At 37.2% G+C, this 27,407-nt stretch overlaps 1 protein-coding gene across 1 annotated transcript in view; it reads right to left on the bottom strand.

Moving 5' to 3' along the window:
- The window catches only part of tmeff1a (transmembrane protein with EGF-like and two follistatin-like domains 1a), a 110,913-nt gene that overhangs the window by 6,612 nt on the left and 76,894 nt on the right, over nucleotides 1-27,407 (bottom strand). The window contains exons 4-6 of the mRNA XM_041248034.1: nucleotides 27,050-27,076; nucleotides 11,529-11,625; nucleotides 10,242-10,390 (exon numbers count right to left, since the gene is read on the bottom strand). Of these exons, the coding sequence (XP_041103968.1) occupies nucleotides 10,242-10,390; nucleotides 11,529-11,625; nucleotides 27,050-27,076 (273 nt within the window). The remainder of the gene's footprint in view (nucleotides 1-10,241; nucleotides 10,391-11,528; nucleotides 11,626-27,049; nucleotides 27,077-27,407) is intronic.

The following is a 27,407-nucleotide window of genomic DNA, read 5'->3' as shown; positions in this document are numbered from 1 at the left end:
TATAACACGGTGTTAGAACACTGGCCTAAGTATAAAAGTGTCTTTGTTAGATGTTCTCTGAGTTAACTAGCATGTTACCTAATTAACCTTTTGTCACCAATTATTGTTAAGAGGTGAGGTTCCATGATTACTATAAATATAGGTAGCACAGGCACAAGTTTGTCATTCCTGAATGTAAGGGAGCAGAAAATGGCAAAATACACTCAGTTAAGCAAAGAAAAAAGACTGTAATTACTTTAAGAAATGAAAGTCAATCTTTAAGACAAATCGCAAGAACTTTGCAAGTGTCTGTAACTGCTGTGGCCAAGACCATCAAACAATTTGAAGAAACCGGCACTCATGAGGACCGAACAAGGTCAGGCAGGCCAAGGGTGACCTCAGAATCAGAGAACAAGTTCATTTGAGTCTGCGAAACCGGCGATTAACTGCCCCTGAAACACAAGCTCAGCTAAATGCTACTAGAAGTACAGATGTTTCAACATCAACTGTTCAGAGGAGATTGCATGAAGCTGGCCTAACTGGAAGAATTACTGCAAAGACACCACTGTTAAGAGTGCAGAATAAGAGGAAGAGACTTGCCTGGGCCAAAAAACACAGAAACTGGACGTTTGAGGAGTAGAAGTTGGTCTTATGGACGGATGAGTCAAAATTTGAAATATTTGGGTCCAACTGCCGAGTATTTGTAAGACGCAGAGAGGGCGAGCGCATGAGTTCTGCATGTGTAGTTCCCACTGTCAAGCATGAAGGAGGCAGTGTCATGGTCTGGGGTTGTTTTGCTGGTGACAGAGTTGGTGATCTTTACCAAGACCACGGCAAGCTCAACTAGCATGGCTACCATAGCATACTTCAGAGGCATGCCATTCTATCAGGATTACTGCTAGTTGGGCAGTCCTTCATTCTTCAGCAAGATAATGACCTGAAACACACCTCAAAGTTGAGCAAGAACTATCTGGCGAAGAATTAAAGTGAAAGACAACTCAATCTAATGACCTGGCCTGTCCAGTCTCCAGACCTCAATCCCATAGAACTTGTATGGGACGAACTGGACAGAAAAGTCAAAGCAAAGCTACCCACAAGTGCCCTACATCTCTGGGAATTGCTGCAGAAGAGCTGGGAAGACATGATGGGTGATTTCCTGCTGAAACTTGTTAATGCCTCGTGTTTGTGAGGCTGTTATTAAGGCAAAGGGTGGCTATTTTGAGGAATCCAAGATTTAGAGACAATTTTCAATTTTCTTGAACATTGCTTTGATACTCTTTATGTTTTGTTTTGTATATTGTAACATGTGTTTTCATTTTCAAGCATTTACAGAAACGTATACAACGTAAAACATTCTCAGTTATGAAAAAAAAAAAAAAAAAAAACTAGTTTCCAGCAAGTGTACTCAAACTTTTGACTGTTACTGTATATGGGTCTGCTGTACTGGTATCATTTACAGAAAACAAGTAAAGAGCTGCTATTTTCAACGCAGGCTATAAAGTAACCTCTAAAGTAAAATAAACATCATAAATGGAAATTAAACTAAAAATAATTAAACCATATGGATGAACTACACCTTAGAAACATGATCGTGTTTCAAATCAGAAAAGAACAGTGTGTTCTTTTTGTCCAATTGTTTTGCTTTCTTTGTTTTTGTACAAACAGGTATATATTTTTTAATTATTTTACAGCCAGTGGCTACTTTGCAATGATACTGTGAGTTAAAATAAATAAATGAAGAATTTATCAAGAGTTGCAGCATGTCTGAGTGTGGACAATGTTACCCATATTAAGCAGGTAATTACTGCTATATGTTTCTTTACTTTGTGAGAACAAAAAAAAAGTCTACAATTTAAAAATGTTTAAATACATTGTGAAGATTATATAAGGATTTAAGTAAATCTGAGATTTTTCAAGACAAAGGGGGTTCTTTTCAAAGGATCATTTCAACCGTTTTTTCTGCATCTCGTTTTTCCCACTGATTGAGTATTTTCTACAGCTGCAGAAAAAAGGCGTCAATCTATCCGCTAGTTAGTTAATTAGTTATTCTGACACTTTCTTTTTGGCAGAATATATAATGGTCTAAGAATCGGTGCCAAATATCAAAGTGGTAGATAATTTAAACTTCTACCAGTTTGTTTTCCGCCTGCTTCAGAATGGTCAATAGTCTATCCGCCAGTAAAAAGAGTGACAGCACTTCAGATCATAGGTGCATCTAACGTGCTCCCCCCTCCCCACAACTTTCACAGTAACCCTTTATATCCCCCGCAAAATTCAGAATGCCCCATTATCATCGGAAAGCTGCTGACATGAACCCATGTCAATTTGTTTTATTTTTTATTTTTTTATAAACCGTACATACAAATGCCCAGACTATGAAAAACCATAAAACGTTTAGACCAAACCATTCATACTCTGTTATGATCCATTTAAATTCTTCACTGTCTAAATGTTTACTTGATATTATTATTATTTTTTATTTATAGTAGGCATTGACAAGGACAGTCAGAAGTTCCAAGAATTGACTTGTGCTCCGGTGTCATCTGCTGATATCTTTTTCATGAGGGACCTCTAGCGTGTCCAGAATGTCACTGTGTACATGTGCTAGAAGCTTGAATAGAATGGTTATTTAAAATGTCCTGGCTGTAGTGGTGACGTCAGGCCAGAAGCAGGAACCAGGCAAAGGCAGTACTGCAGGGCAAAAGATGCAGCAGACAAAAAGTTTGAGTTTGAGTTGAGTTGAGTTTAAACAAAAATCAAATAAAAGGTTTAACAAAAAAAAAAAAAAAAAAAAAAAAACACTGGCTCACAGATAAAAATAAGGCTTTAAACAAAACAAATCTCAAACAGAAAAACCATAGGTCAGGCTGGGCAGATTGCTTTCACTGATCCTATGATTTTTTAAAATCTGTTTCTTTCTCCTCATTCGCTCTCGTTCCTCCTCTTGAACACCCACACTGAGTGCAGAGCTGCAGGCTTATATGCAGGTGACCATCTCCCGATTAGCAATAAATTAAACCTTCTGCACAAGGTTTTTAATGTGGATGGGGCTTCCCATCCACGCTGTAAAACAATAACAAAACATGGCTACGCCGTCATATTTAAAAAAAAAAAAAACATAAATTATAATAAAACAAAACAGATACAAAATAAAACACACTAAAACACAGGGGCCGTGGGGTACCCCATTCTAAAATAAATAAACAATACATTTTTAAATCATAATACAAAGCAAATGCGGCAAACTAAGGTGCTGCTTTGTTATGAAAAGAATGTAGGCATGCATACACCGTTTTTCATATGAGGAGCAGTTTCAGACAAAAATGAGAGAGACAGAAATTAATTGTAATTAATTTAATATGCATGTTTTTTTTTATCTTTAGGCTATAAAGTTACAGATGCTAGAGTCCTGCATCGGATCGGGTACCTGTGGGTGCACACGAGTGACCCACAAAAGGTGGTCATGTTCGGGTCGGAATGTGTTCTTTTTTGTGGTTTGCGGTTCAGATCAAGAAATGAAAAAATTCAGTCCGAATTACCAAAAACATTTTAAGTCATTTCAGCGTACTCGTCTGTAACCCTTTCTCAAATAACATATTAAAGGTAAATTTACTGGTATTTCCTGTACTAAAGCAGGAGATTACGGAGAAGTCAGCTGACGAAGATAGAATAACTAAAACAGAGGTCAGAGAACCACTGGCAAACTCAGACCATAACATGGTCTCATTTGAAGTGTTTTTTAAATCCCCAAAAGTAAAGACTAAAGTTAAGGTTTACAATTTTAGAAAAGCAAACTATGAAGGCATGAAACAGAGACTAACAGAAGTAGATTGGAGTAAAATAGAGAAAACACCCACAGAAGAAGGATGGTTGTTCTTCAAAAATGTAGTACTAGAGGCGCAAAACAATTACATCCCTAAAGTAGACAAATCTAAATGTAAAACTAAATTGCCAAAATGGTTTAATAGATCAATTAAAAAAAATATTCAGCGAAAAAAGGCACTTTACAGAGCATTAAAAAAGGACCGAAAAGAAAGTACGCAGAAAGAGTACACGGAACTGCAAACGCAAGTCAAAAAGGAAGTTAGAAAGGCCAAGAGAGAAATAGAAATGAACATTGCTAAGGGAGCTAAAACCAATTCCAAAATGTTTTTCCAATATTACAACAGCAAGAGAACATTCAAAGAGGAGATTAAATGTTTAAGAGATACAAATGGCAAAATCGTAGAGGAAGAAAAAAAAATAGCAAATATGTTAAATGATTACTTTTCACAAGTTTTTACAAAGGAAGATACTGACAACATGCCCCACATGTCATCCAGTTCCTATCCAGTTTTAAATAACTTTAGCATAACTGAGGCAGAAGTGTTAAAGGGACTAGGAGCTCTTAAAATAAACAAATCCCCTGGGCCGGATGAGATCCTCCCAGTAGTACTCAAAGAAATGAAAGAAGTAATTTACAAACCGCTAACCAAGATCATGCAGCAGTCTCTTGACACAGGGGTGGTACCGACAGACTGGAAAATTGCAAACGTAATACCGATCCACAAAAAGGGAAACAAAACTGAACCAGGTAACTACAGACCAGTAAGCCTGACTTCTATTATATGCAAACTTATGGAAACTATAATAAGATCCAAAATGGAAAATTACCTATATGGTAACAGGGTCCTGGGAGACAGTCAACATGGTTTTAGGAAAGGGAGATCGTGCCTAACTAACTTGCTTGATTTTTTTGAGGATGCAACATCGATAATGGATAATTGCAAAGCATATGACATGGTTTATTTAGATTTCCAGAAAGCTTTTGACAAAGTCCCGCACAAAAGATTAATTCTCAAACTGAACGCAGTTGGGATTCAAGGAAACACATGTACATGGATTAGGGAGTGGTTAACATGTAGAAAACAGAAAGTACTGATTAGAGGAAAAACCTCAGAATGGAGTGTGGTAACCAGCGGTGTACCACAGGGATCAGTATTAGGTCCTCTGCTATTCCTAATCTACATTAATGATTTAGATTCTGGTATAGTAAGCAAACTTGTTAAATTTGCAGACGACACAAAAGTAGGAGGAGTGGCAAACACTGTTGCAGCAGCAAAGGTCATTCAAAATGATCTAGACAAGATTCAGAACTGGGCAGACACATGGCAAATGACATTTAATAGAGAAAAGTGTAAGGTACTGCACGCAGGAAATAAAAATGTACATTATAAATATCATATGGGAGATATTGAAATTGGAGAAGGAATCTATGAAAAAGACCTAGGAGTTTTTGTTGACTCAGAAATGTCTTCATCTAGGCAATGTGGGGAAGCTATAAAAAAGGCTAACAAGATGCTCGGATACATTGTGAAAAGTGTTGAATTTAAATCAAGGGAAGTAATGTTAAAACTGTACAATGCACTTGTAAGACCTCATCTTGAATATTGTGTGCAGTTCTGGTCACCTCGCTATAAAAAAGATATTGCTGCTCTAGAAAGAGTGCAAAGAAGAGCGACCAGAATTATTCCGGGCTTAAAAGGCATGTCATATGCAGACAGGCTAAAAGAATTGAATCTGTTCAGTCTTGAACAAAGAAGACTACGTGGCGACCTAATTCAAGCATTCAAAATTCTAAAAGGTATTGATAGTGTCGACCCAAGGGACTTTTTCAGCCTGAAAAAAGAAACAAGGACCAGGGGTCACAAATGGAGTTTAGAAAAAGGGGCATTCAGAACAGAAAATAGGAGACACTTTTTTACACAGAGAATTGTGAGGGTCTGGAATCAACTCCCCAGTAATGTTGTTGAAGCTGACACCCTGGGATCCTTCAAGAAGCTGCTTGATGAGATTTTGGGATCAATAAGCTACTAACAACCAAACGAGCAAGATGGGCCGAATGGCCTCCTCTCGTTTGTAAACTTTCTTATGTTCTTATGTTCTTATGACTAAGCAGTGTTCTCAGTTTGTTTTGCTGCTTGTTTGATAAGTCACAAGATCCTTTTATCAGGTCTGCTTGGTGATATTAAAATGCCTGTGGACGAGGTGAAACAAAAGATGGCGCAGGTTTTAAATCATGTAGTGGATATTAGAAGTTTGGAATTCTATTGGAATCATAGCAAATGAAAATAATGAACATGTGACTGGATTTGTTGCTTGAAAACCTGTCATTATGGTTTTACACAAATCAGGTACATCATCTCTGCAAAAGCACAGGTGTAGCTCCTTTTCAACTGGTGGCACGAAAGGAATAAACAGGTATTTTATAGTAGAGTAAGTAGAGAAAGTTAATATGTTACAATGTTAATAAATAAATATATGAATGAATGTGAGAGCAAGTCAACACTGGAAGTAGGTAAAGAACAAACACTTGCGGGTAAGAAGACGGTGTTTCTGTGGGTTGCAGGTTCGGGCAGCGGGTAAGAAGACGGTGTTGCAGTGGGTTGTGGGTTTGGGTCGCAGGCAAGAAGACGGTGATGCAGTGCGTTGTGGGTTCGGGTCGAGGGTAAGAAGAAAGTGTTGCAGCAGGTTGTGGGTTCGGGTTGGGTCGCGATTAAGAAGACAGTGTTGCAGTGGGTTGTGGGTTCGGGTAGCGGGTAAAAAGACGGTGTTGCAGTGGGTTGTGGGTTCGGGTTGTGGGTTGTATGTATAAACAGCTCGTACATTGTAGACTTTTTCTCGTAATGCACCTTTGGTATACACAGAACCAATTTTTCTAAGGTTCCTTTCGTATTTTGGTTCAGGAGGGTTACTGAGGACAAACTTTCCCTGGTTTTGCCTCTTTCTATTTTCAGCATTGCCTCTTCTTTTGGTTTCAATTCAGGTGGATCACTTTTTTTTACTGCAAAAGTTGTCCGAGGATTACCACAGGAGGCTGAAACAGCCATTGCAATGTCGGCCCACGCCTTCTCTTTCGCGTCTAAAGAAACAATGTGGAAAATTTTCCAAATATAATTTTTAGATTTTCCTTCACACCAGTGATCAAAACCTTATTCTCTTTCCAAGTAAAATTTAGAGCCCTGCATTTCTTTGCCAAAACTAAACTGAGTTTAGATGCCATAACTAAAAAACATGTATAGTCTGGTGACAGTTACCTGCAGCTCGAGCTGGAAACTGCTCTATTCAGACTCGATCACGGATAAGATTGGCGTTAGATAGGATTTCCAACCTAAAGCTAGGATTTCCTAGCTAATGCTAGGATAGGATGAGAGACTTAGGAAATGCTTTTGTATATGAATTTAGGAAAAATCCTAGCCATGAAAGATAAGCTAGGAAAGCATGTTAGGAAATTATTCTGTAACACAGCTGCTGGTCTGTTGAAAATAAATGCACATTTTCTCCAAAACAAAACACTGCTCAACAAAATATCTAAGCCTGGTTAGATGAACATCTTTTTGAAAACTGTAGATAAAAACAAGAGGCTTATCTGCTTCTAGTCTATTTTTGTGTCTTCTATCTTTCCGAAACCCGTTTCTTGGACATTGGAGGTGCCTGTCTGTCTGCTGTGACCTTTCTGCTCTCTGGTTTGTTCTTTTTTTCTGAAGGGACAGTCTTGTAGCCTATTCAGAAACAACCATTCACAATCTGAAAATACAGTTTCACTTTGAACATGGTAATAAAAACAGTTATTTGCAAAACTGATGTATATTTTTTCATAAATGTATTGGCTAAATACGTAAATGTATGCTGGACACCCACAGAGAAATAGGAACACAGTATTTCAGATGCCGTCTGTTTTACGTTACGCAGCCGGTGTGAAAGCGTCCTTTAGATGTACAGTATTCTAAAAAAAGAAATGTTATGCTGGACACTAACGCTTTGACACAACATGATGCAACACGTTTGTTGTGAAAGGACTTTTACCCTAAGCCTTTTACAAACTCAGTTGAACCATCATAAACACTAAGGTGAAAGAGTGGTGATATACTTGTACAGCAATACTGTATGCTGGCATGCAGAATACACAAGGAGACCTGCATACTGGTATTGCTCAGTACCAGAGATTTGACCACCTGTCAAGCAAAATGGAAAATATTGTCCACAAAATGTCTGGTTATTCAGTATACTATTTCATTATTTGAGCTCCTATTTATAGTTGCATAAAATGTTATCTAGTGATTGCATACTTTAATTGCTTTTACAAAGCAGTGTTGGAAACAGAGTTGGCCAAGTACATGCTTGTATTATAATGATAATGGTGTTGCTTGTAACAAGCAGACACCCATAAAACAGGGTAGCCTTGGCAACAGGATATTGCTTCGTCCAAACTGTTGCGTTAGGCAATGGTGAGGGCATTTTGTGCGCACTGGTTTTAGCTTACTGGTGAATGTAAAAACCTGTCCTACAGTACTGGAACTACATTCATTTTGTTATTTAATTGACAGCATTTAGCAAAAGTGTTTCAGGGCATAAGCCCTGCACATGTAAATTGTGTGTTTTTGTTGTGTTTTAATTAAGTTTAACTATTTTGAATTGAAGTTTTGTAGGACTTGGCTTAATTCCATCCCTGCCAAATCCACGTGGGGAATGTAGCTGGGTCTTGATTGAATAATTGATCAATAATAAAGTCACAGCCACATGGTCTAAAAGGGGGAGTGAAATCCTTTGTTTGGAGGGCTTTGGACATTACGACATCCTTTAGTGAAGGTTACTGCCCAGCCTAATGGTACCTGTTGTGTTTTGTTTGAACCTTTTATTTTGGTCACTGTATCACATTTATTTGTTCCAGTGCTTTTGTTTAGTTTTGTAAATAAATGTGTGCAACAGCGCTTTCACTGTAGCTTCCTGACTGAATCTCATTTCTGATGCTATCCTTAATTTATTCAGTCAAATTTCATTGACCTAAACTGAGTTCTGCCGGTTCATTCCCAATTCCAGCTTGGTCTTATCTCCTTCAGAATTTTTTCTAGAGTGAACCACAGCAAAGTCAATAGATCTTTTCCAGCCTGGACCTTGGCTGTTGCTGCAGTGGATGAACTCATATTGTTATTTTGAGCTTTCATATGCATATTATTCCATAAAGTTTTTTCACTATTGTAAACATATAATAACAAATGATGACATTAAAAGCAATGGGTATGATACCACAAACTGATATTTAGGTAAAGCCATGGAAAGATGAAATAAAAAGTTACACGTATTTATTAGGTACCGAACTACACTAAATGGATAAATAAAAGAAATGCATGTCAAGTCAGGGTTGGTAATAAGGATGCCCTCTGTTGCACATTCATTCCTGGTTTTACTGTGATCTTAATTGGTCCCACCTAAGATTCATTTAAAAAACCATGGATCAATTTAATTTGTGTGTATTTTGTGCTTATTGATGCTCACAATGAAACTTGGAATAACTCGCATTACTTTGTAACAGAAGTCTAATTTACACTCTGAACATGAAATTGCAAAATGGGTAACACAACAATAAAATAAATCTTTAAAAAACAAAAGGCAGGCTTTTCTCTGGAAACATTTGTTATATTTCCCCATAGATATTTTGTGAAGCGGCTTATTGGCAGAAATGCCAATCTGCAGACTTTTCATTGAGTTAAAAAAAAAAAAAATCAACATGCTTTTGTGCAGAGGTGGACTGTGTTAGAAGTTGACAAGAATGTAACTGTCTGCCTCTGCCAGGATTGTTTTTATACCAGCAGTCTCTGAACATCCTGGCTCTTGGCAATTTAGTACAGTGACATCAACATACTGTTCTTAACACATATCTTTGAAGTAGCAAGAGGGCATTACGTTTGTGTGGGAAGCTGGAATTTGGATTTTTGAAAGTACAATGTTTTAGACAATGAAAAGTTGTGGAATTAAGAATAACAGATGTTCTGTCCTGGGGAACATCTACTGTACTGCTATTGTGAAATCTTAGTTTTGCACATGTTCTTCAAACTGAGCCTGGATCAGTCCCTAATCTACATTTAGCTGCAAAAGTAGCCCAAGTGGGTGTTCTTAGTTGCTGGGGTGACAGCAAGTCCTTTTTTTCTTTCTTTTTTACATGTGTGTTTCTACAGACAAAGTGAGATGGGGTTCTGCTTTTATACAGTACTAAATATGAAATAACTTGGGTTACTGAGGTAAGCTTGTGAGTTGAGCTGGGATGGGAACCCCCAATATCCTGGTTCTTAGTCCTTCACCTATAATAGTTGACCGTTTCATAGAGAAAGATCTTTCTACTCCAGGAAGTTTGTGTGACCAGAAGACTATGCTCTCGATTTATTTTTCTGTTGTAAGCAAAAATCAAAGCATTTGAATGAATAGATTAATTTATTATGGTTTACCTGGGCATTTTCCTAGATGTTTCACGTCAATCTGTTCCTGCTTCAAGCAGGAAGCCTCTCGGACAAGGCAGGGGTTTTTGTACGAGTCTCCATCTGTTGCGCATACTGGGTTTTCATTGTGTCCGCTGCAGTCAATGTTGCATATACACCTATTGAAGAATGAAAAAACACAACAGTTCTTTAGATTTGCTTTACTATAAGCTTAATTAGTTATACCAAGCATGTGGCTTTTAGGATAAGTCTCAAGTTATTTCTTAAGTGGTACATGTTACTCTGTAGACATGGGCTGTGTGTACTTAACTAAGCTGCATGCAGTGTACAAAAAAACACCTTGAATCCTCATATCATTTCACATTAGAGTGTTTCAGACCACTACACAATGTCTTTGTGTGTAGTTTAGTGCAAAACGTCGCTAAGTAATTTGAGTGAGGTTGCAATCTGAGGCTACATGGAATCTGGAAAAGTACCACAAGTTTGTTTTTTTCATCTATCGCTAGTTAGCAATATAGCAACACTGTAAAACCAGACACACAAGCCAAAAAATACCACAACAGATACACTGTTTTCTAGACCATGTCTGGAAATTTTCTATTCCCCAAAAGTAGTGAAAAAAAGATCAGATCTTGAAGCACAACAGAAAAAATAATGATTTTTTGTTATATGGATAACATTTCCAAGATATCTTTATAGAACTGATTTAACACAAGGAAATGAGAGCAATACCTTAAATAAGCAGACCCACAAATGTTTAGTTCTTAATTCAGATTTAGAAATATATACAGATGCGAGAGAAAAGGTTCTAATCACAAAAAAAACCCTAAAACAAGGAAAGTGATCTTCATGTCATAATGGGTTGTTATTCGTTTCAGACTTTTATCAACTAAAAGCTGTAGTTAATTATAGAGGTTTAAAGAGTAAACACTGAATGTTCTTTGAAGAATGGTAGAATAGCTGTTACAGAAAAGAGGGGAAAACCCATTACAGCAGTATTAACAGAGCAAAACTAATTCAAACACGCCTCAAAAAATCTCCATTTCATGGATAATTTAGTGAAAGCTTTAAAGCTTCCAGCTTTATCTGGATTCAGCAGAAACCCCCAATACATACCAATGAAGGTATTCTAAACTGTATAATACCCAAGAGAATTAGCTGGAGTTTAATATGTTACCATTTCAAGCTTTGGTGTGGATTCAGCCAGGTCCTCACAGAGCTAAAAACAAGAAGACTACAGTGGAAGAATTATAATCATTTGATTTTCCTGAAGTTAAAATCAAAGAATGAAATTACCAAACATCTTCTGAGTCTTCATCACACTCGGCTCCATATTTGCAAGTGCCGCACTTTGTGAACTTTCTGTTAACATCTGCGCCTGATCCTTCATACTCTGTAAAATAATAATACAGATAATAATGAAAATCACCATTAAAAGACTACCAAAACCTTTACATTTTGTATAGAGTTCATACGTACACACTTAACAAGGATGCATCCTTAATTGAATCAAGAATTTGATATTTTCCAGTATCTAGAAAGTCCATAACCAATACCCATGCCTCTTCAAAACCATTTTAGTGTACCAGAATTTGTCTATATAGGCAGGGATAGGCAGTATTGAAAATGCATGCAGTTAAAATAGGTATGTTCATTACATTTGTATTTTTGCAATGTTGAAATGCATACGTATTTTAAACACATTGCTGCTATGCCATCAGGAGCTAAGTTCATTGCAGATGTAAACAACCTCTTCGCTGTGACAACACAACAACATAGTTTCATCTGTTCCCATATGGATTAAAAGCAACATTTTCCCCTAAATTCTTCCTTGTGTATAGTAGTCTAAAGGAAACTGTTAACTTGTCAGCACATCAGGTATGAAAAATATGTTATATACATTAGTTTATTATTATTATTATTATTATTATTATTATTATTATTATTATTATTATTATTATTATTATTATTATGTTGTAGCTATAATTGTGTTCAAGATTTAAAACAGAACATCCGAAGGGAATATAAGTAAAGTTTTAAATAAAGATGTTTTGTCAAATTTGTACTTTTCATTTTATTCTTATTTTTTCATTTTATTATTATAATAACAAAGGCCAATGTGAGTTCAAATCATTATTATTTAAAATAATACATTTGATTGCATTTCCATCTAAGTTGATGGGTAGAAATATAAAAAGATAAATACTGGATATAGATAATAGTAGAAAAGCTAAAAGAAAAGTATACCATATGTATGTATTTTGATTTAAGGAGAGAAAATGCTGCACAGTTCAAAAGAAATGAATCTGGTCAACCAAAAAGTTTATAAATAATTCTGGAAATCTGCCACTGCCAATTGGTTAGTCCATGAAATTTTCTGTATGAAAGTATGAACCTACCAATTGATATCCGTGAGAAAGTTTCCCAGTTGATGAAAAAACTCCAACTACCTAGCTTTAAGAAGTGGCGTTAGACTTCCTTAATGAGTACTCACTGCCGAGTGCTGAAGCCTTTGCCGCTGCTATTGATTGTCTTCAGGGTCACAAAATCTGTTACTATGGGGATCTCATCCCCACTTGTTTTGCTGTGGAGTCAAAATTATTGCAGGCCACGAACTCACACCACTGCTTCCATTTACTGCAGGCCATCATAACTGGATTCCAGAAATGATTTAGCAATTTGGAGCTGGAGACTAAGGTTATTTAATCAATTTTGGCCACAATCACCCATCCATTTTTTAAGATGCACTGCCTGCCACACCACTTTGCTGGAGAAGCAAAGACATTCCATCAGCGTATGCATCATGCTACCGAACAGCTGGGTCTTGTATCTGAATTTGCTTGTGAAAAACCCAATGAAGAGGAAGTGGACGACTTCTTTGTTTAAAATGATAGCAAAGATGTTTCCCAGATGATTCCCACAACAATAAGCAACAACAGAGCTAAGTTGGAGATTCCTTAATTTTTTTAATACACTAGGAAGGATGTATTTTGTATGGAAAACACATTTACCTAAGTATATAGGGTTAGGAATTCTGTTTGCGCTTACACCCCTAATGTGTGAATTGGTATTGAGAAAAGGCACCAAATGTTTGTTTTTTTTGTACACTAATTCTGCCATTTGTGAATTTAGTGCTCATGAAAGGAGACAGACAACTGGGACTGGCAATAGACTAAACAATTCTCTATATGTACTTAACTCAAAGGTGTGCCAGACATATTGATGTCTCCAATATACTACCAGCAGAGGGTACAAATTCTGTTTGGTTTTTCATAGCCATTTTTTAAAGAAATGCATTCAAATGCTATTTATTGTGCTGAAACAATACATAGGGAATAATAAATGATGATGAGAGTAATTTAAGACTTTGAAGGCATCTGAAAAAACTTCAGAGCAGGAAAGTTAGACTTCAGTGCTTTATTGCTGTGATCCAGATCATGCTGGAATTGATTCTTGAATGTCACTTGTTTTTTTATCACTGATATTGTTATACCTTTAACCCTTTAAGAACCAGCAGAGTGTATAACAGCATGTCAATAATGTATTTTATGGCTGAAGGCTAGCTTTAAAAAGTAAAAAAAATAAATTCTTGAACATCATTTTCAGTTTTTCTTCTTAAATTATAAAAATGTATGTTGAGAGAATAAAAGCTAACACAAAGGCTTGGGTAACTTGGCTTTGGAGTGTAGCTGAAGTCTTACTAAAAATGTTTCTACTGGGCAGGTGATGGTGTGCACTGCTTACAAGATCACTTAAAAACTCCCAAACATAATTTGGCCCTAAAAAGCTCACAAGATGACTACAAAGCTTTTAAGTGTTAGAAAACCAGGGATCTGTTTAACACTGGATTGAGCAATATCAAACACCCTTTCATTATATAAACATTTTATGCATTTCAGAAGCTTTACTGTTGATCTAATTCTGGATCCTCTCATATGAATGTCAGAGTTGTGCAGACATCTTTCAGCACCTAAAGCTGAGACCCAACCTGTTGCACAGTCTATGGTTCGTAGCTGCCAACAGCTACCAAAAATAACCCCACACTTTTGCAGCTTACTATTGTTACCTTTAGAAGGAAAGAAAAATACAACATAGGTTTGTCTATTGACTGAGATACCAAACATGTAGTACTCCATTTCTGTACAATATGTGAAAACCTCTACAGGAATGCATTACTCTTTCATAAACAGCACTGCACTTTGTTTTGTAACTAAAAATTGAAAACGCCATGCATGCTTGTTTCCATTGTGCAATTCAACACTTGCTTGGCTATGCCTCAGATTTTCTCCTGTGGAAGGCTGTTGTCTCCAAGTACACTATATGCACCCTGTAGCTACAATACATTCCAAGAGTTTGGGTCTTTCCTTGTTTTAAAGTCCTGTTTTCAAGTGCCACTTCCGCTCTGAGTTTGACTTCAATTGCAATTTGGCTTGGCAACATGTTGTTGTTGCTATGCTTTCAATGAACTTTCAATGAACATATAGTTTTATCAAAGAAAAACAAGTTTTGGAGTCCTACTGAAAGGCAATGGCAGAGACATTACACTTGTCATATAATTGGGAATAATGTTAATTTAATGTTAATAAATAATGTTTCTCAGTTGTCTAGAACAGGAAACCTAAAACACCCCTGCTCAACAGGGACATCTGCTAGGGAGCAGGGACTCAGCCGGTTTGCATTCCCCTCCAGCTCCAGCATGTCAGTGGCTGCTCCCAGTTCAGTGACGAGCACCAGCTAAATACCTCTTGTTCCAATTTCCTTTCCCCGCAGGAGACAATCTCTCTCCAGTTACCGAAGCGAAACCACTGTGGTGCTCCACAGCTTGCAGCTGGACTGCAGTGCTGCTTTTCTTTTTTCCATTACTGACTATATTTAAAAAAACAACATGGTTCATAATAATGCTGTAGATTTATTATGTATACAATAAATTGGTATATAGATATGTTGCATCCTAGACTTATGCAATGACAGGAGGTATTCAGGTCAGGATTAAAGCATCCTTGTAGATCTGTGAATGGAAACTTGATGCATTCAGCATACTAAACACCAATGATAAATATGTGAATAAACTGCAAAACATGGTGTAATAATTTGTGGTTGCAGTCCAATATAAAATCAGTGACATTAACTAACCCTGCTGCATATCCCTGATAGATAGGGTCCTGCGTGTTACGCAAACTTTTTTTTTCAATTGTAATTCAACTGCTTTCCCCTAGATGTCCCTGCAACCACTCCAGTTATAGCAATAAAATTCATAATTAAGAAATCAACTCAATACACTCTGACTAATTAGAAAAATAAAAGCTAATTATTGAGTATAAATGGTAATTGAATAAACTGATGCGTTAAAAAAAAAAAAAAATCGAGAGACCTAAACCTGGAGTCAAAGACATCACAATGAAAAAGCATTTCATTGAGCAAACGCACGCAACAACATCCACCTGGTGTTCTGTACACTGATTGGTACAATTTATTTTGCACAACTTGCAATTTATAGTGACTCTCAAAAGTATTCACCCCCCCACCCTTGGACTTTTCCACGTTTTATTGTGTTACAACACAAAAAAAGTTCATAATGTCAAAGTGAAAAATAAAATCTACAAATTGTTCTAAATTAATTACAAATACAAAACAGAAAATAATTGATTGTATAAGTATTCACCCCCTTGAGTCAATATTTGGTAGAGGCACCTTTAGCAGCAATTACAGCCATGAGTCTATTTGGATAAGTCTCTACCAGCTTTGCACATCTGAACACTGCAATGTTTGCCCATTCTTCTTTGCAAAATTGCTCAAGCTCCGTCAAGTTGGATGGGGACCTTTGGTGAACAGCAATTTTCAACTTTTTCCACATATTCGCAATTGGATTGAGGTCCAGGCTTTGACTGGGCCACTCCGGGTCATTGACCTTTTTGTTTTTAAGTCACTCCAGTGTGGCTTTGGCTGTATGTTTGGGGTCATTGTCCTGTTGGAAGATGAATCTTCTCCCAATTCCCAGGTCTCTTGCAGACTTCAGCAGGTTTTCCTCCAGGATTTCTCTGTAGACTGTAACTCCTTTAGAGTTGCTATAGGCCTCTTGGTGGCCTCCCTGACTAGTGCCCTTCTTGCCCGGATACTCAGTTTTTGAGGACGGCCTGTTCTAGAAAGATTCACCGTTGTGCCATATTCTCTCCATTTCTTAATAATGGACTTCACTGTGGGGGATATTCAATGCCTTGGAAATGTTCTTATATCCTACCCCTGATTGTTGCTTTTGAAGAACCTTATTCTGGATTTGCTTTAATGTTCCTTTGTCATCATTATGTAGTTTTTGTTAGGAAATGTACTAACCAACTGTCGGACTTCCCAGAGACAGGTGTATTTAACCTGAAATCATGTGAAACACCTTAATTGCACATAGGTGGACTCCACTCAACTAATTATGTGACTTAGGTGTGTGATAGCAAAGGGGGTGAATACTTACGCAATCAATTATTTTCTGTCTTATATTTGTAATTAATTTAGAACGATTTGTACATTTTATTTTTCACTTTGACATTATGGACTTTTTTTGTGTTGATCAGTGGCAAAAACTCCTAATTAAATCCATTTTGATTCCATGTTGTAACACAATAAAATGTGGAAAAGTCCAAGGGGGGGGGGGGGGGGGGGGGTGGTGAATACTTTTGAAAGCCACTGTATCTTTGGACAACACTCAAAAGTCAACAATAGACTGACATTTATCATGAGAAAAACACAGAAAACAAAAGGCTGAGATTGACAGCTACGAGACGGCATCCTCCAGTAAAAAACGTAAGGGGAACAAAAATTACGAACGCTGACGAGAAGTTATTTTAGATTTGACAGAGGCATTTGTTTGTGCTAATAGTCACCTGGAAAAAATTGATAATCCCAAACTATGTGCATTTCTGAACAAACGTAATAAATGTGGGAGCAATTCCTACAGCAGGTCAAATGAGAAGGGAATATCTACCCCAAATGGCCGGTTTGCATAAGATGAAAATTGTACAACAGGTAAAGATGTCTGACAGTGTATCTGTAGTTGTGAAATGTTTAAATGCATTTGAAGTTAATTTTAATAATGTGACTGGATTTGTCACCGATAATGCCAGTTACATCATCAAGGCATACAGTGACATTCTTCAAGGTTTACTGCCAAATTCAGTACAGACTTGAAATGCTCACATAATAGCCCTTGCCAGCAATATCTGGGCAAATAATTTTCTGAAAGCAGACAAGCTGGTTGCAACCGTTAAAAAAATTGTTTAAACATTGCCCAAGCAGAAAACTATATTTTAAAAAGATCACCTGACAGAAGCAATCCAACAAGAAGGCTGTACTTTACCCATACAGTTGCCACCTGAGCCATGCATAAGACGATGGGGCACTTGATATTCTGCTGCTGAAAATCATTCCAAATACATCCCTTTTTACGCAGGCTTCGTGGAAAAGGAAATGCACATTTCACAAACACTGTAGTGTTAAAGGTCCTCCAGAATTTCTTAAAGATGTGCAAAGTTTAAAATCTCAACTCTCCCTAATTGCGACGTATGCCAAGGGAAAGTGGTTTGAAAGCCGTGAAGTGAGTGTCCATTAAACATATAATAAAGTTGCAGAATTAATAAATACATACCGAGCAATGGCAAAAGAGGTACACAGCACAGACACCGAAGTGAACAAACTATGTGTAAAAACCTTCCATGACGTTTCTGAAAAATGTATTAATTACTACAACCCAGATCAATGCAGAAAGAAACCACTTTTTTTTTCAACCAGCTTATATCTTTCTGATGGCAGTGAGGATATTCGACCCATAACAAGTATGTAGTTTGATTCTGAAAGCCCTCCCATTATATTCTATTCCAAGATTTGATGCTGACTGTAAATCAGAAATTGACAAATACCTACCATATGCAAATGAAAATGGCAGTAGAATTAATTTTGGATTAAAGCTGAAGAATTATTTACCAATTTAACATTAAAGGCTAAAATATATTTTCAATTGTTACCAATTCTGTAGATGCAGAAAGAAGTGTTTCTTCTTACGGCCGAGTTTACAGAACAATGTCAATCTATGAAAGAAGGCAGGGTTAACCAGCTGATGATAATAGCAACATTTAATGCATGGGACATTTTCTTTTGTGAAACTGTAAGTGACACTTAATTTGCTGCTTGCAAATAATCTTGCATTATTCTTATTATGTTATATATATATATATATATATATATATATATATATATATATATATATATATATATATATATATATATATATATACACACAGCTCTGGAAAAAATTAAGAGACCACTGCAAAATTATCAGTTTCTCTGGTTTTACTATTTATAGGTATGTGTTTGGGTAAAATGAACATTTTTGTTTTATTATAAAAACTACTGACAACATTTCTCCCAAATTCCAAATTAAAATATTGTCATTTAGAGCATTTATTTGCAGAAAATGACAACTGGTCAAAATAACAAAAAAGATGCAGTGTTGTCAGACATCGAATAATGCAAAGGAAATAAGTTCATATTCATTTTTAAACAACACAATACTAATGTTTTAACTTAGGAAGAGTTCAGAAATCAATATTTGGTGGAATAACCCTGATTTTCAATCACAGCTTTCACGACAAGGTCTTGATCTGGTGGTCCTCCATCCACACCTTGATTCACCTGGCTGTGTGCATTGTCCTGCTGAAAAAAACAATCCTCAGAGTTGGGGAACATTGTCAGAGCAGAATGAAGCAAGTTTTCTTCCAGGACAACCTTGTACTTGGCTTGATTCATGCGCCCTTCACAAAGACAAATCTGCCCGATTCCAGCCTTGCTGAAGCACCCCCAGATCATCACCGTTCCTCCACCACATTTCACAGTGGGTGCGAGACACTGGCTTGTAGGCCTCTCCAGGTCTCCGTCTAACCATTAGACGACCAGGTGTTGGGCAAAGCTGAAAATTGGACTCATCAGACAAGATGACCTTACTCCAGTCCTCTACGGTCCAATCCTTATGGTCTTTTGCAAACCTCAGCCTGGCTCTTCTTTGCTTCTCATTGATGAAGGGCTTTTTTCTAGCTTTGCACGACTTCAGCCCTGCCCCTAGGAGCTTGTTTCGAACCATCCTCGCCGTGCACTTCACTCCAGCTGCCGTTTGCCATTCTTTTTGTAGGTCATTTGATGTCATCGTATGGTTGCAGAGTGACATTCGAATGAGTTGGCGGTCATCCCGGTCAGTGGAGAGTTGTTTTCGCCCTCTGCCGGTCTGTAGCTTTGTTGTCCCCAATGTGTGCTGCTTGACCTTGTTCTTATGAACCGCCGTCCTTGAAATTTTAAGGATGGAAGCAACCCGACGCTCACTGTATCCCTCTGCCAGTAAAGCCAGAATTGAACCCTTCTTTTCCTCACTCAAAACTTTCCTTTTCAACTCTTTGGGTATGGTCAATAGTTATTTTTTGATTCCAATTACTTTTGAGGTACTACTAGCACTGTTTTGCCATCCAGCTGGTCCTATTGCAAGAGGATAGTGATTATACTTTTCCTCGTTAAATAAGATTTGGTTCAGGTGATCCCCTAATCAGTACCTCATTCAGTAGAATGAGGTGTGCCTGTGTTGGAATTCAACAGACACTGGAATGGAATGGCTGCCATACATGTAGAGATGCTGATTTAGGAAAAATTTGCAGTGGTCTCTTAATTTTTTTCCAGAGCTGTATGTGTATATATATATATATATATATATATATATATATATATATATATATATATATATATATATATAATAATATTGAATAAGACGTATTAGTAATAAAGGGATTGTAACAGGGGAGACCTGCGCTGACTCTCTGGGCGCATTCACAGTGCTGCAGGAAGAGGGCAGAAGCCCTGCAACATCCGTCTGTCAGTCATGGCATTGACACGGAGAGGTGGGAAAGAGGGTGTGTGGGTTTTCCCCCTCTCTGAGTGGCTGAGAGGCGGGCTTTGGGGGGTTGCTGCACTGATAAAATGACGCTCTGGGGTTCCCTCGGGTCTGACTCCTCGGAGATGAAACGAGCCAGCCAGCTGGCGGAAGCTCTGCTGCTGGACCGAGCACGGCCGGAGAACGAGCGAAATAAATAATTAATTGATTAAAGAAAAAAGAAAGCAAATATTATTGTTGCAGTGGGGAAAAACTTGGGCAGACCCCGATTATTGTTTAGGGTAGTGAGGGAACGCATGAGCGTAGGACGGAGTGCAGCACCTTTGTTTTGTACTTTTATTACTGTGTTTTTATTACTGTGTTTTCATTACTGTGCCTTGTGTCCTTTGTGATTTATTATTTACAGACCATCTGCAGTGGACTGTGTACCTGGACTGGTATAACCGTCGTCTTGTTTACCGTTGCTGGTACTCAAGCCATGGACAACCGCACCCTCAGCGGGCTGAAATAAATCAGTGTGCCTGAGCGGCGTTACAACTAAAAGTTCTGTCTCCTTGTTCAGTAAATTGCCCACCACCCTTCCATAGGGATGCATGACTAAATAAATGTACCGACCTGCTGCTGCTACCTAATCAATTAATAGAATGACTAATTGAGATGATTACAGGTATCAGGAGATTATTAATCAATACGTGGTTTAATAAGCAGACTACATGACCACCTTGCGGTGGAAGGAATGAAGTGCAGCCTAAGAAAGCAGGTTGCAAACGCAGGGCCCTACAGATAGTTGATATAGTTGAGGCAGGTAGAAATGTGTATAAGTACTTCTGTATGTAAATATTCACACTTACTGTAAGAGTTCTGTGTGTATCTAGAGATCCACTTGTTCAATTGTTTAAGGACCTTCTTATCACATGTATCCTAATCTGGAAGTATATGGAGGATGTTTGTCTGTTTGTCTGACTGTCTAAAGAACTGCGTGCCCAATAGTGATATACTGTATATGCCTTGGATATAGGTCAGAGTGATTTCTGGTTACTGGTGGCTCTAATTTTGTGTTTTCAGTCATGCGTGAATGTCGCTGTGTGGTGTATCATTTGTATTGTCTATTATTGTGTTATGATTTAAAAGGTACTGTTTGGGTTATGTAGCACGGGTGATTTTAATGTAATATGGTTGGGTTTAAATTACGGAATATAAATATTGATGATTATATAAATTAATTGATTAATCATACCTGTGGATGTTGATCAATTTAAAAAAAAATCATTGATTGATTAATCTAGTCTACCCGCTGCTGTAGCAAAAAGCAATGCGTAAGAAAGAAATCTAGAAAGATGGTGGATAAAAAACGGTGGCAAACAAGTTACAGGGAGATATAGACAACATTTTGCCACAGCTCAGAACAGTGTTTTTCAGGGTTATTAGGGGGGGCGCCCAGACCTGACTGGAAAATAAATTTTTCGGACTTCCTGGCAATTGTAAAAGCTCCATGGTAAATGGCAGACTCAGTGGGTCTCCAGGCTGACTGACTTGATCAACTATTAAGACATGTTTAATCTGACCAACCCCCATCCAGAGAGCTTGTCTTGTTTCACACCTATCATAGCTCAGCGCAGAGTTGTAATGACTCCAGTTAGTGACTCCACATGAGTCGCAATGTTCGGTGACTCGACTCGATTCGAGCCCCTGCAAGAAAAGACTTGACACAACTCGACTCAAGTTCCGGCCCAAAAGTATCCACTTGACTCGTCACAGTTTTTATGATAAAATAAATTACACAATGAGTTTCATTTTCAATACCCACAGCCCTTCTTCTGATGCGTACAAGCCCTGCCTCTTTATGAGTGACAGGACCATGTGACAACATAGACAGAAGAGCATCAGCAGCATGTAAGGTAAATCATCGAGTTCGCAAAAACTACGGAGTAGACAGGGAGAGAAATAAGCAGTCTTCATCCTGTTAGCACTGAGAAATGCCAAACTAAAATAAACAGTGTCTAAAATAACTGAAATCGTTTTTGGTCTTTTATTTATTATTTCTTACCAATCAATAAGAAACACTTGGGTTAATGGGTTAATCAATATATTTATACACTTGGGTTAATGGGTTAATCAATATATTTTTATTTACGTAAGCTTAAAACTTAAATGCAGCAGAAAAAATAAGCGTTTAGTGTTTGTTGTCTGGTTTAATGTATACTGATCTAACGTTATACTATGTTTAAAAAAAAAAGTTTTAAAAAAACAAAAAAAAACTGGCAAAAAAGCCATATATTGCTAAAGTTATTTTAAAAATCCAAACTACCACGAATCCAAACTCATACACAAGCTTATAAACTTAAAAAAAATGGTTTTGTACACAAAATTAACATATCAATGCACTTTTTTTTTTTTTTTTACATTCCTGCAGCCTTCTACTGCCACTGGCACTATAGCACACGGTACAGAAGATCAATGAAGCTGTTGCACGGTCATCTTTGTTTTCCAGAATCCCTGTATTGAGTTAATCTAACCTCTAACCAGACCTTCGCTATTGTGGAGCACCTGGGGATGAAAAGCTGCGCAGATGCAGCAAAAGATCTCATTCCCGAGGGCCAAAGTGGCGTGCTGGACGCCCAAGCACCGCATGCACAGAGTGTGCCCATCCTCCTGGGGCATGTTTGCCCTGCGGATGTGCAAGCATGGAACCACGACATGCTTGCCATCACTTTTCAATACCAGCGGGAATTTAAGCCTCAGGCACCGTACAATGCGCCTGCACAGAGTGCAAAGAGGTACTGAAGCACCGAGTGCACCAAGCTATTTGCGCACTGAGGCACTAAGTACCGCGTGCGCGATCAAACACCGTGCACCAGGCACTGTGCGCAAGTGTGCACCGAGCACTGCGGACTCTAGTCACACACCTGGGCATATCCCATAAGTATGTTGGTGGTCATCTTCAAATTGAAAGGAAACTAACTGAAAAGCTTGATCTTCCTGTATTATCATGAATACTGCTCCTGTATTCATAATTAATCTAGAGCTGCTCCTCTATTTTTATAATGTGTGTAGGGGTGCTGTGTTCATGTGTTAAAATTTATGTTTGTCTTGAATACTGCTCCCGTATTCCTAATTACTGTCTGAGCCGCTGCTACATGCATGGGGTGCTTTGTTCATTTAGTTTGTCAGTTAGTTTATTATTATAGTTTATTAACATACACATGCATATTGCTTTTTTTTTTTACTTATTCTGTTCATTTCATATGCTGATGCACGTGCGGCATGACATTTGTATTTATTGATTCATATTGTGATTGACCTTTGCATATTGTGTCCGGTGGTCAACTTTGTCTTTAGAGAACATTTCGCTCGGTTCCTGAGGGGTGTTCTCTAAGCCAGAGACAACTGTATTGACAACTTGATTTGAAGAATATAATACATGCTACAGGGATAGAAATAAGACTCTCCTTGCATAGGAGTTTGAAGAAAAGAGTACATGTGTTGAAGTAATAAAGTAGTGAAAGATCAGATTACAAAAAAAACCAAATGGGTTTGTTATTTGTTGAGCTCTGGTGTTTTGTCTAGTAATGAAAGTGTTGAGTCCACTGCTGTCTTGTCATATGGCAATGTAGCTCTCAATCTGTTATTTATTGATCGCATTCTAGGAAAAAAAAAAAAAAAAACACTGCTGTCATAGCATATACAGTATACATGTTTTTTCTCTATTAGTGCTGGGATGAACATGGGATTTTCATGTTCAGATATTTGCTCATAATTTAAAGTGAAGGGGAAAAAACTCACTCTTTTGCTTCTTGTTTATTACATTCCACATAACAGAAAGTCGCTACATAAAAATAATTACAAAAAACCCCCGCCTACCTACTGTTTTAAATATCACATAGCAGGCTTATATTTAAATCAAGTAATTATTTATTGAAACCGCTTTGTGCTCAACTAAGTATTTTCAAATGTATTTTGTTTCAATCAAGCCGATAGCAACCAGGCGATCTTCAATTCTCAAGCAGGGCATGGTTGTATCTTTCGTTGTTTTTGCATTAACTTAAATCATGACTTTTCGAACGGCTATTTATACAGATTCTTAATCAACTCATTTTGGCAATTTTAACTCAACTGAAATACCAATCACTGAGCACCTGGCATTTTTATGAAATCACAAGACTTGAGCTCAGTATTTTGTTATCCCAAGGAACAATCTACTCAAACAATCAACAAACCTATCTTCTCACTAAAATGTAAATAACATTATGTATGTGCCCAATGAGCTACTGATATAAAACTTAGACTGTTGAGCTTTCATTGTGCATCAGTAGATACACACACACACACACACACACACACACACACACACACACACACACACACACACACACACACACACACAATGCATATATCACCTTTTTATGTTAAAAGCTGATCTAATTTTTCTAACCTTGTCTTTTGGTCAGATGACAATAGAAAAATATTACTCTGGGTATAGCATTTTACCTAATTTTAATAAAGTACAAATCCAGTTACTTCTAAATATAGTTTCCATAGTTTTTATATTATATGATATTAACAATGGGCCCCTAGAGTAAGACTCTCCCCCCTGTCATGTAAAACTAGCTCTACTCCTGCTATAGATATATATTTTTATATATGCAGTCACTTATATAAAGGATGTCCTCAGTAAATCCTCACAATTGGGATTCTCAGTACACCCCCAGACTTGCTACATTGAATTACTTGTGCTAAAGAAAGTTGCACCACAATTGTCCCAATTCCCTTTACATTATCACAACTCTATAGTGTGACATCCGTAGGTGTGCCCCCAGTGGGGACCATTTTTTGTAGGGTTCTTCAATAGGCGGCCCATGGGCCAAATCGGGCCCGCGAGAGCCTTCCTTTTGGCCCGTTGAGCGTCAGCTGTCCTTCATTCCAAAAGGTGAAATTGCTGATACACAAGATTGTAATGTTGTCGCTATCTACAGGGTATTTGTGTCCCCTAACAAACGTTTTTTTTTTTTTTTTTTTATGATTGGCCAAGCTTTAATTCTGATGAGATATCATATTGGCATACGTCACAAATCTCCTCCCATTTGCTTAGCTTTAGTGCCTCATTGGTTGAACAGTGAGAGAAGGCTTCGTGCAACATGAAAACATTGCTGCCCATTAATTCGAAGCCAAAATTCCACGCTAAAGTCTAAAATGGCAAGTGGTGTGCGGGATTAACATAAAAAAAACAACAACAAAGAGATGCTTCAGATCTGTCAAGCGAGTCAGTCGAGGGATCCAGCTACAGGTAATGCAAAACTCAAAAATGCTTCACACTTTCTTACTTCAGTACTAATGTACTGTTTCTGCTTGAAATACACATGTGAAAAGTGTATAATTTTAAGTTTATCATCCTCAGCTTTATAGTTAATTCAGTGTAGCAAAATAAAGCCTTCACAACTTATTCTGGAATATTGCAGTTTTACATATTATTTTAGGAGAAATATTATTGAAAATTGCTTTCATTTTGTAAGATTTAGCTGGGAATTGTGCAGCATGTGATTAGAACAGGAAAGTGAAAGTCATTTTTGTATTAATTTAACTTTAAATACATTAGTAATGTACTTCAGCTTAGGTATTATATTAAATTATATGATTGATTAACCTATTACCTTTCACCTGTTGTCAGATTAATACCATTTTTTTAAAATTTCCAAAACACCAGATGCTTGTCTCCAGTTTATTGTAGAAAGTCTTGGAAAGTTGAGAGGGGCTACTGTATATTTTAAAATGAGAAACAGTTTGGTTTTATTATAGAAATACATGAAAAAACTTCAGTGCATATGTCTATATTTCCTTTATTTTTCATATGATAAACTAAGTATTGTTAGGAAAATTAGCAATGCGGCCACCAGTAAGTATTCAGTCACAGGAAACTGGCCGAAGAAACCGAGCCTGTCAAAGATCTTTTATTTGGGCTTAAAAAAACATGCTTGGCATCAGTAAGAAATGTACTTACAGCACGCATTCAATAATGGCACGGTGGAAATGCACTTCAGTTTATATTCCCCTCTGTTTACTGTCATGCCAATTTACTATTTAAATTAGAAACTTTTCATTTACATTTGAACACATTGCAGCTAGTACATGCATATTTAGACACTGTGCTACGCTTTTAATCAGGCGCTTAATAAGATGCTTATACAACATGCTTTCATTAGTTAACTTGAATGCTTCCTGCACAGTAATTGTACAGTAATTGTAATTATACTAGAACAGAACATGTTCTAGTTTTAATAACATTTTAATTAATAACATGCTGTTTTAATAGCATTACAGTGAGATTGGTATAATTATTTATTTGCAAGATGTCGTTTGAATACTGGTTAGGAAATTATATTTGCTTTCTATTTTTATTATTAATCATCATATTATATCATATTAAGTGGTTATTTCTGAGATGTATCAGTTGATTGGTGCAAGTGCAGTGTTGCAGAGTTTTGTTACTGTATGTAAAGTGTGATTGGATAGTCAGATTTTCATGACCATTTAAACAACCCTGTCCTGCCCTGTGGACCCCCAAAGTTTGGACTTTGACTTATCTGGCCTGCCAGAGAATGTAATTGAGTACCACTGTACTGTATTGTAGAGTATAGGGCTCAGACGCTAACTCTAGTCCTCTAATCTGTCAAAAGTGGTGCACCTGTTTGACAGATTTTATTAAAAGCTAAATATAATTTCACAACCTCACAAATACTGATCGATTTGTTACACCATTTGCTTAGTTTAAGTACTGCACACATTTTATATACAAGTTACTTTCAGTAAGTGCTGTATGGAAAATGGTTGTTAATCAGGCAGTAAAACAACCACATGAATATATAAATAAAAAATAATAATAAATATAAAAAACATGAATAAATACCTCCTTCCCCTGATCCAGAACCATTATCTGTGGATAGAAAAGAACACAAAAGAACATTCGTTATTAAATATTTTTAGTGCTTCAACATTGATTTCTGAAGTGAAACAAAATGTACAAACATTGCTTCGATTTTGCTGTGGACAATTATCTATGAGTCAGCACTTAAATTACAAAAGGAGATTTCATTATGAATGGCCACAGGCTCTATCTTGTTTTCAAGTGAGGATGGGGTAAACACCCACCTGACTGTGTTTTAAATAAATGACACATATCTCTCCCTGGCTAGCTGCTCTGTCGCACAAGTGTAGGTATTCAAAACAAACCACAATGGACTATAGTTTTCCTTATTCGGGAGGCA

Source organism: Polyodon spathula, chromosome 4, assembly GCF_017654505.1.
Source record: "Polyodon spathula isolate WHYD16114869_AA chromosome 4, ASM1765450v1, whole genome shotgun sequence".
NCBI lineage: Eukaryota > Metazoa > Chordata > Actinopteri > Acipenseriformes > Polyodontidae > Polyodon > Polyodon spathula.
Note: the sequence above shows the minus strand (reverse complement) of the source record. Positions and strands in the feature narration are given on the sequence as shown.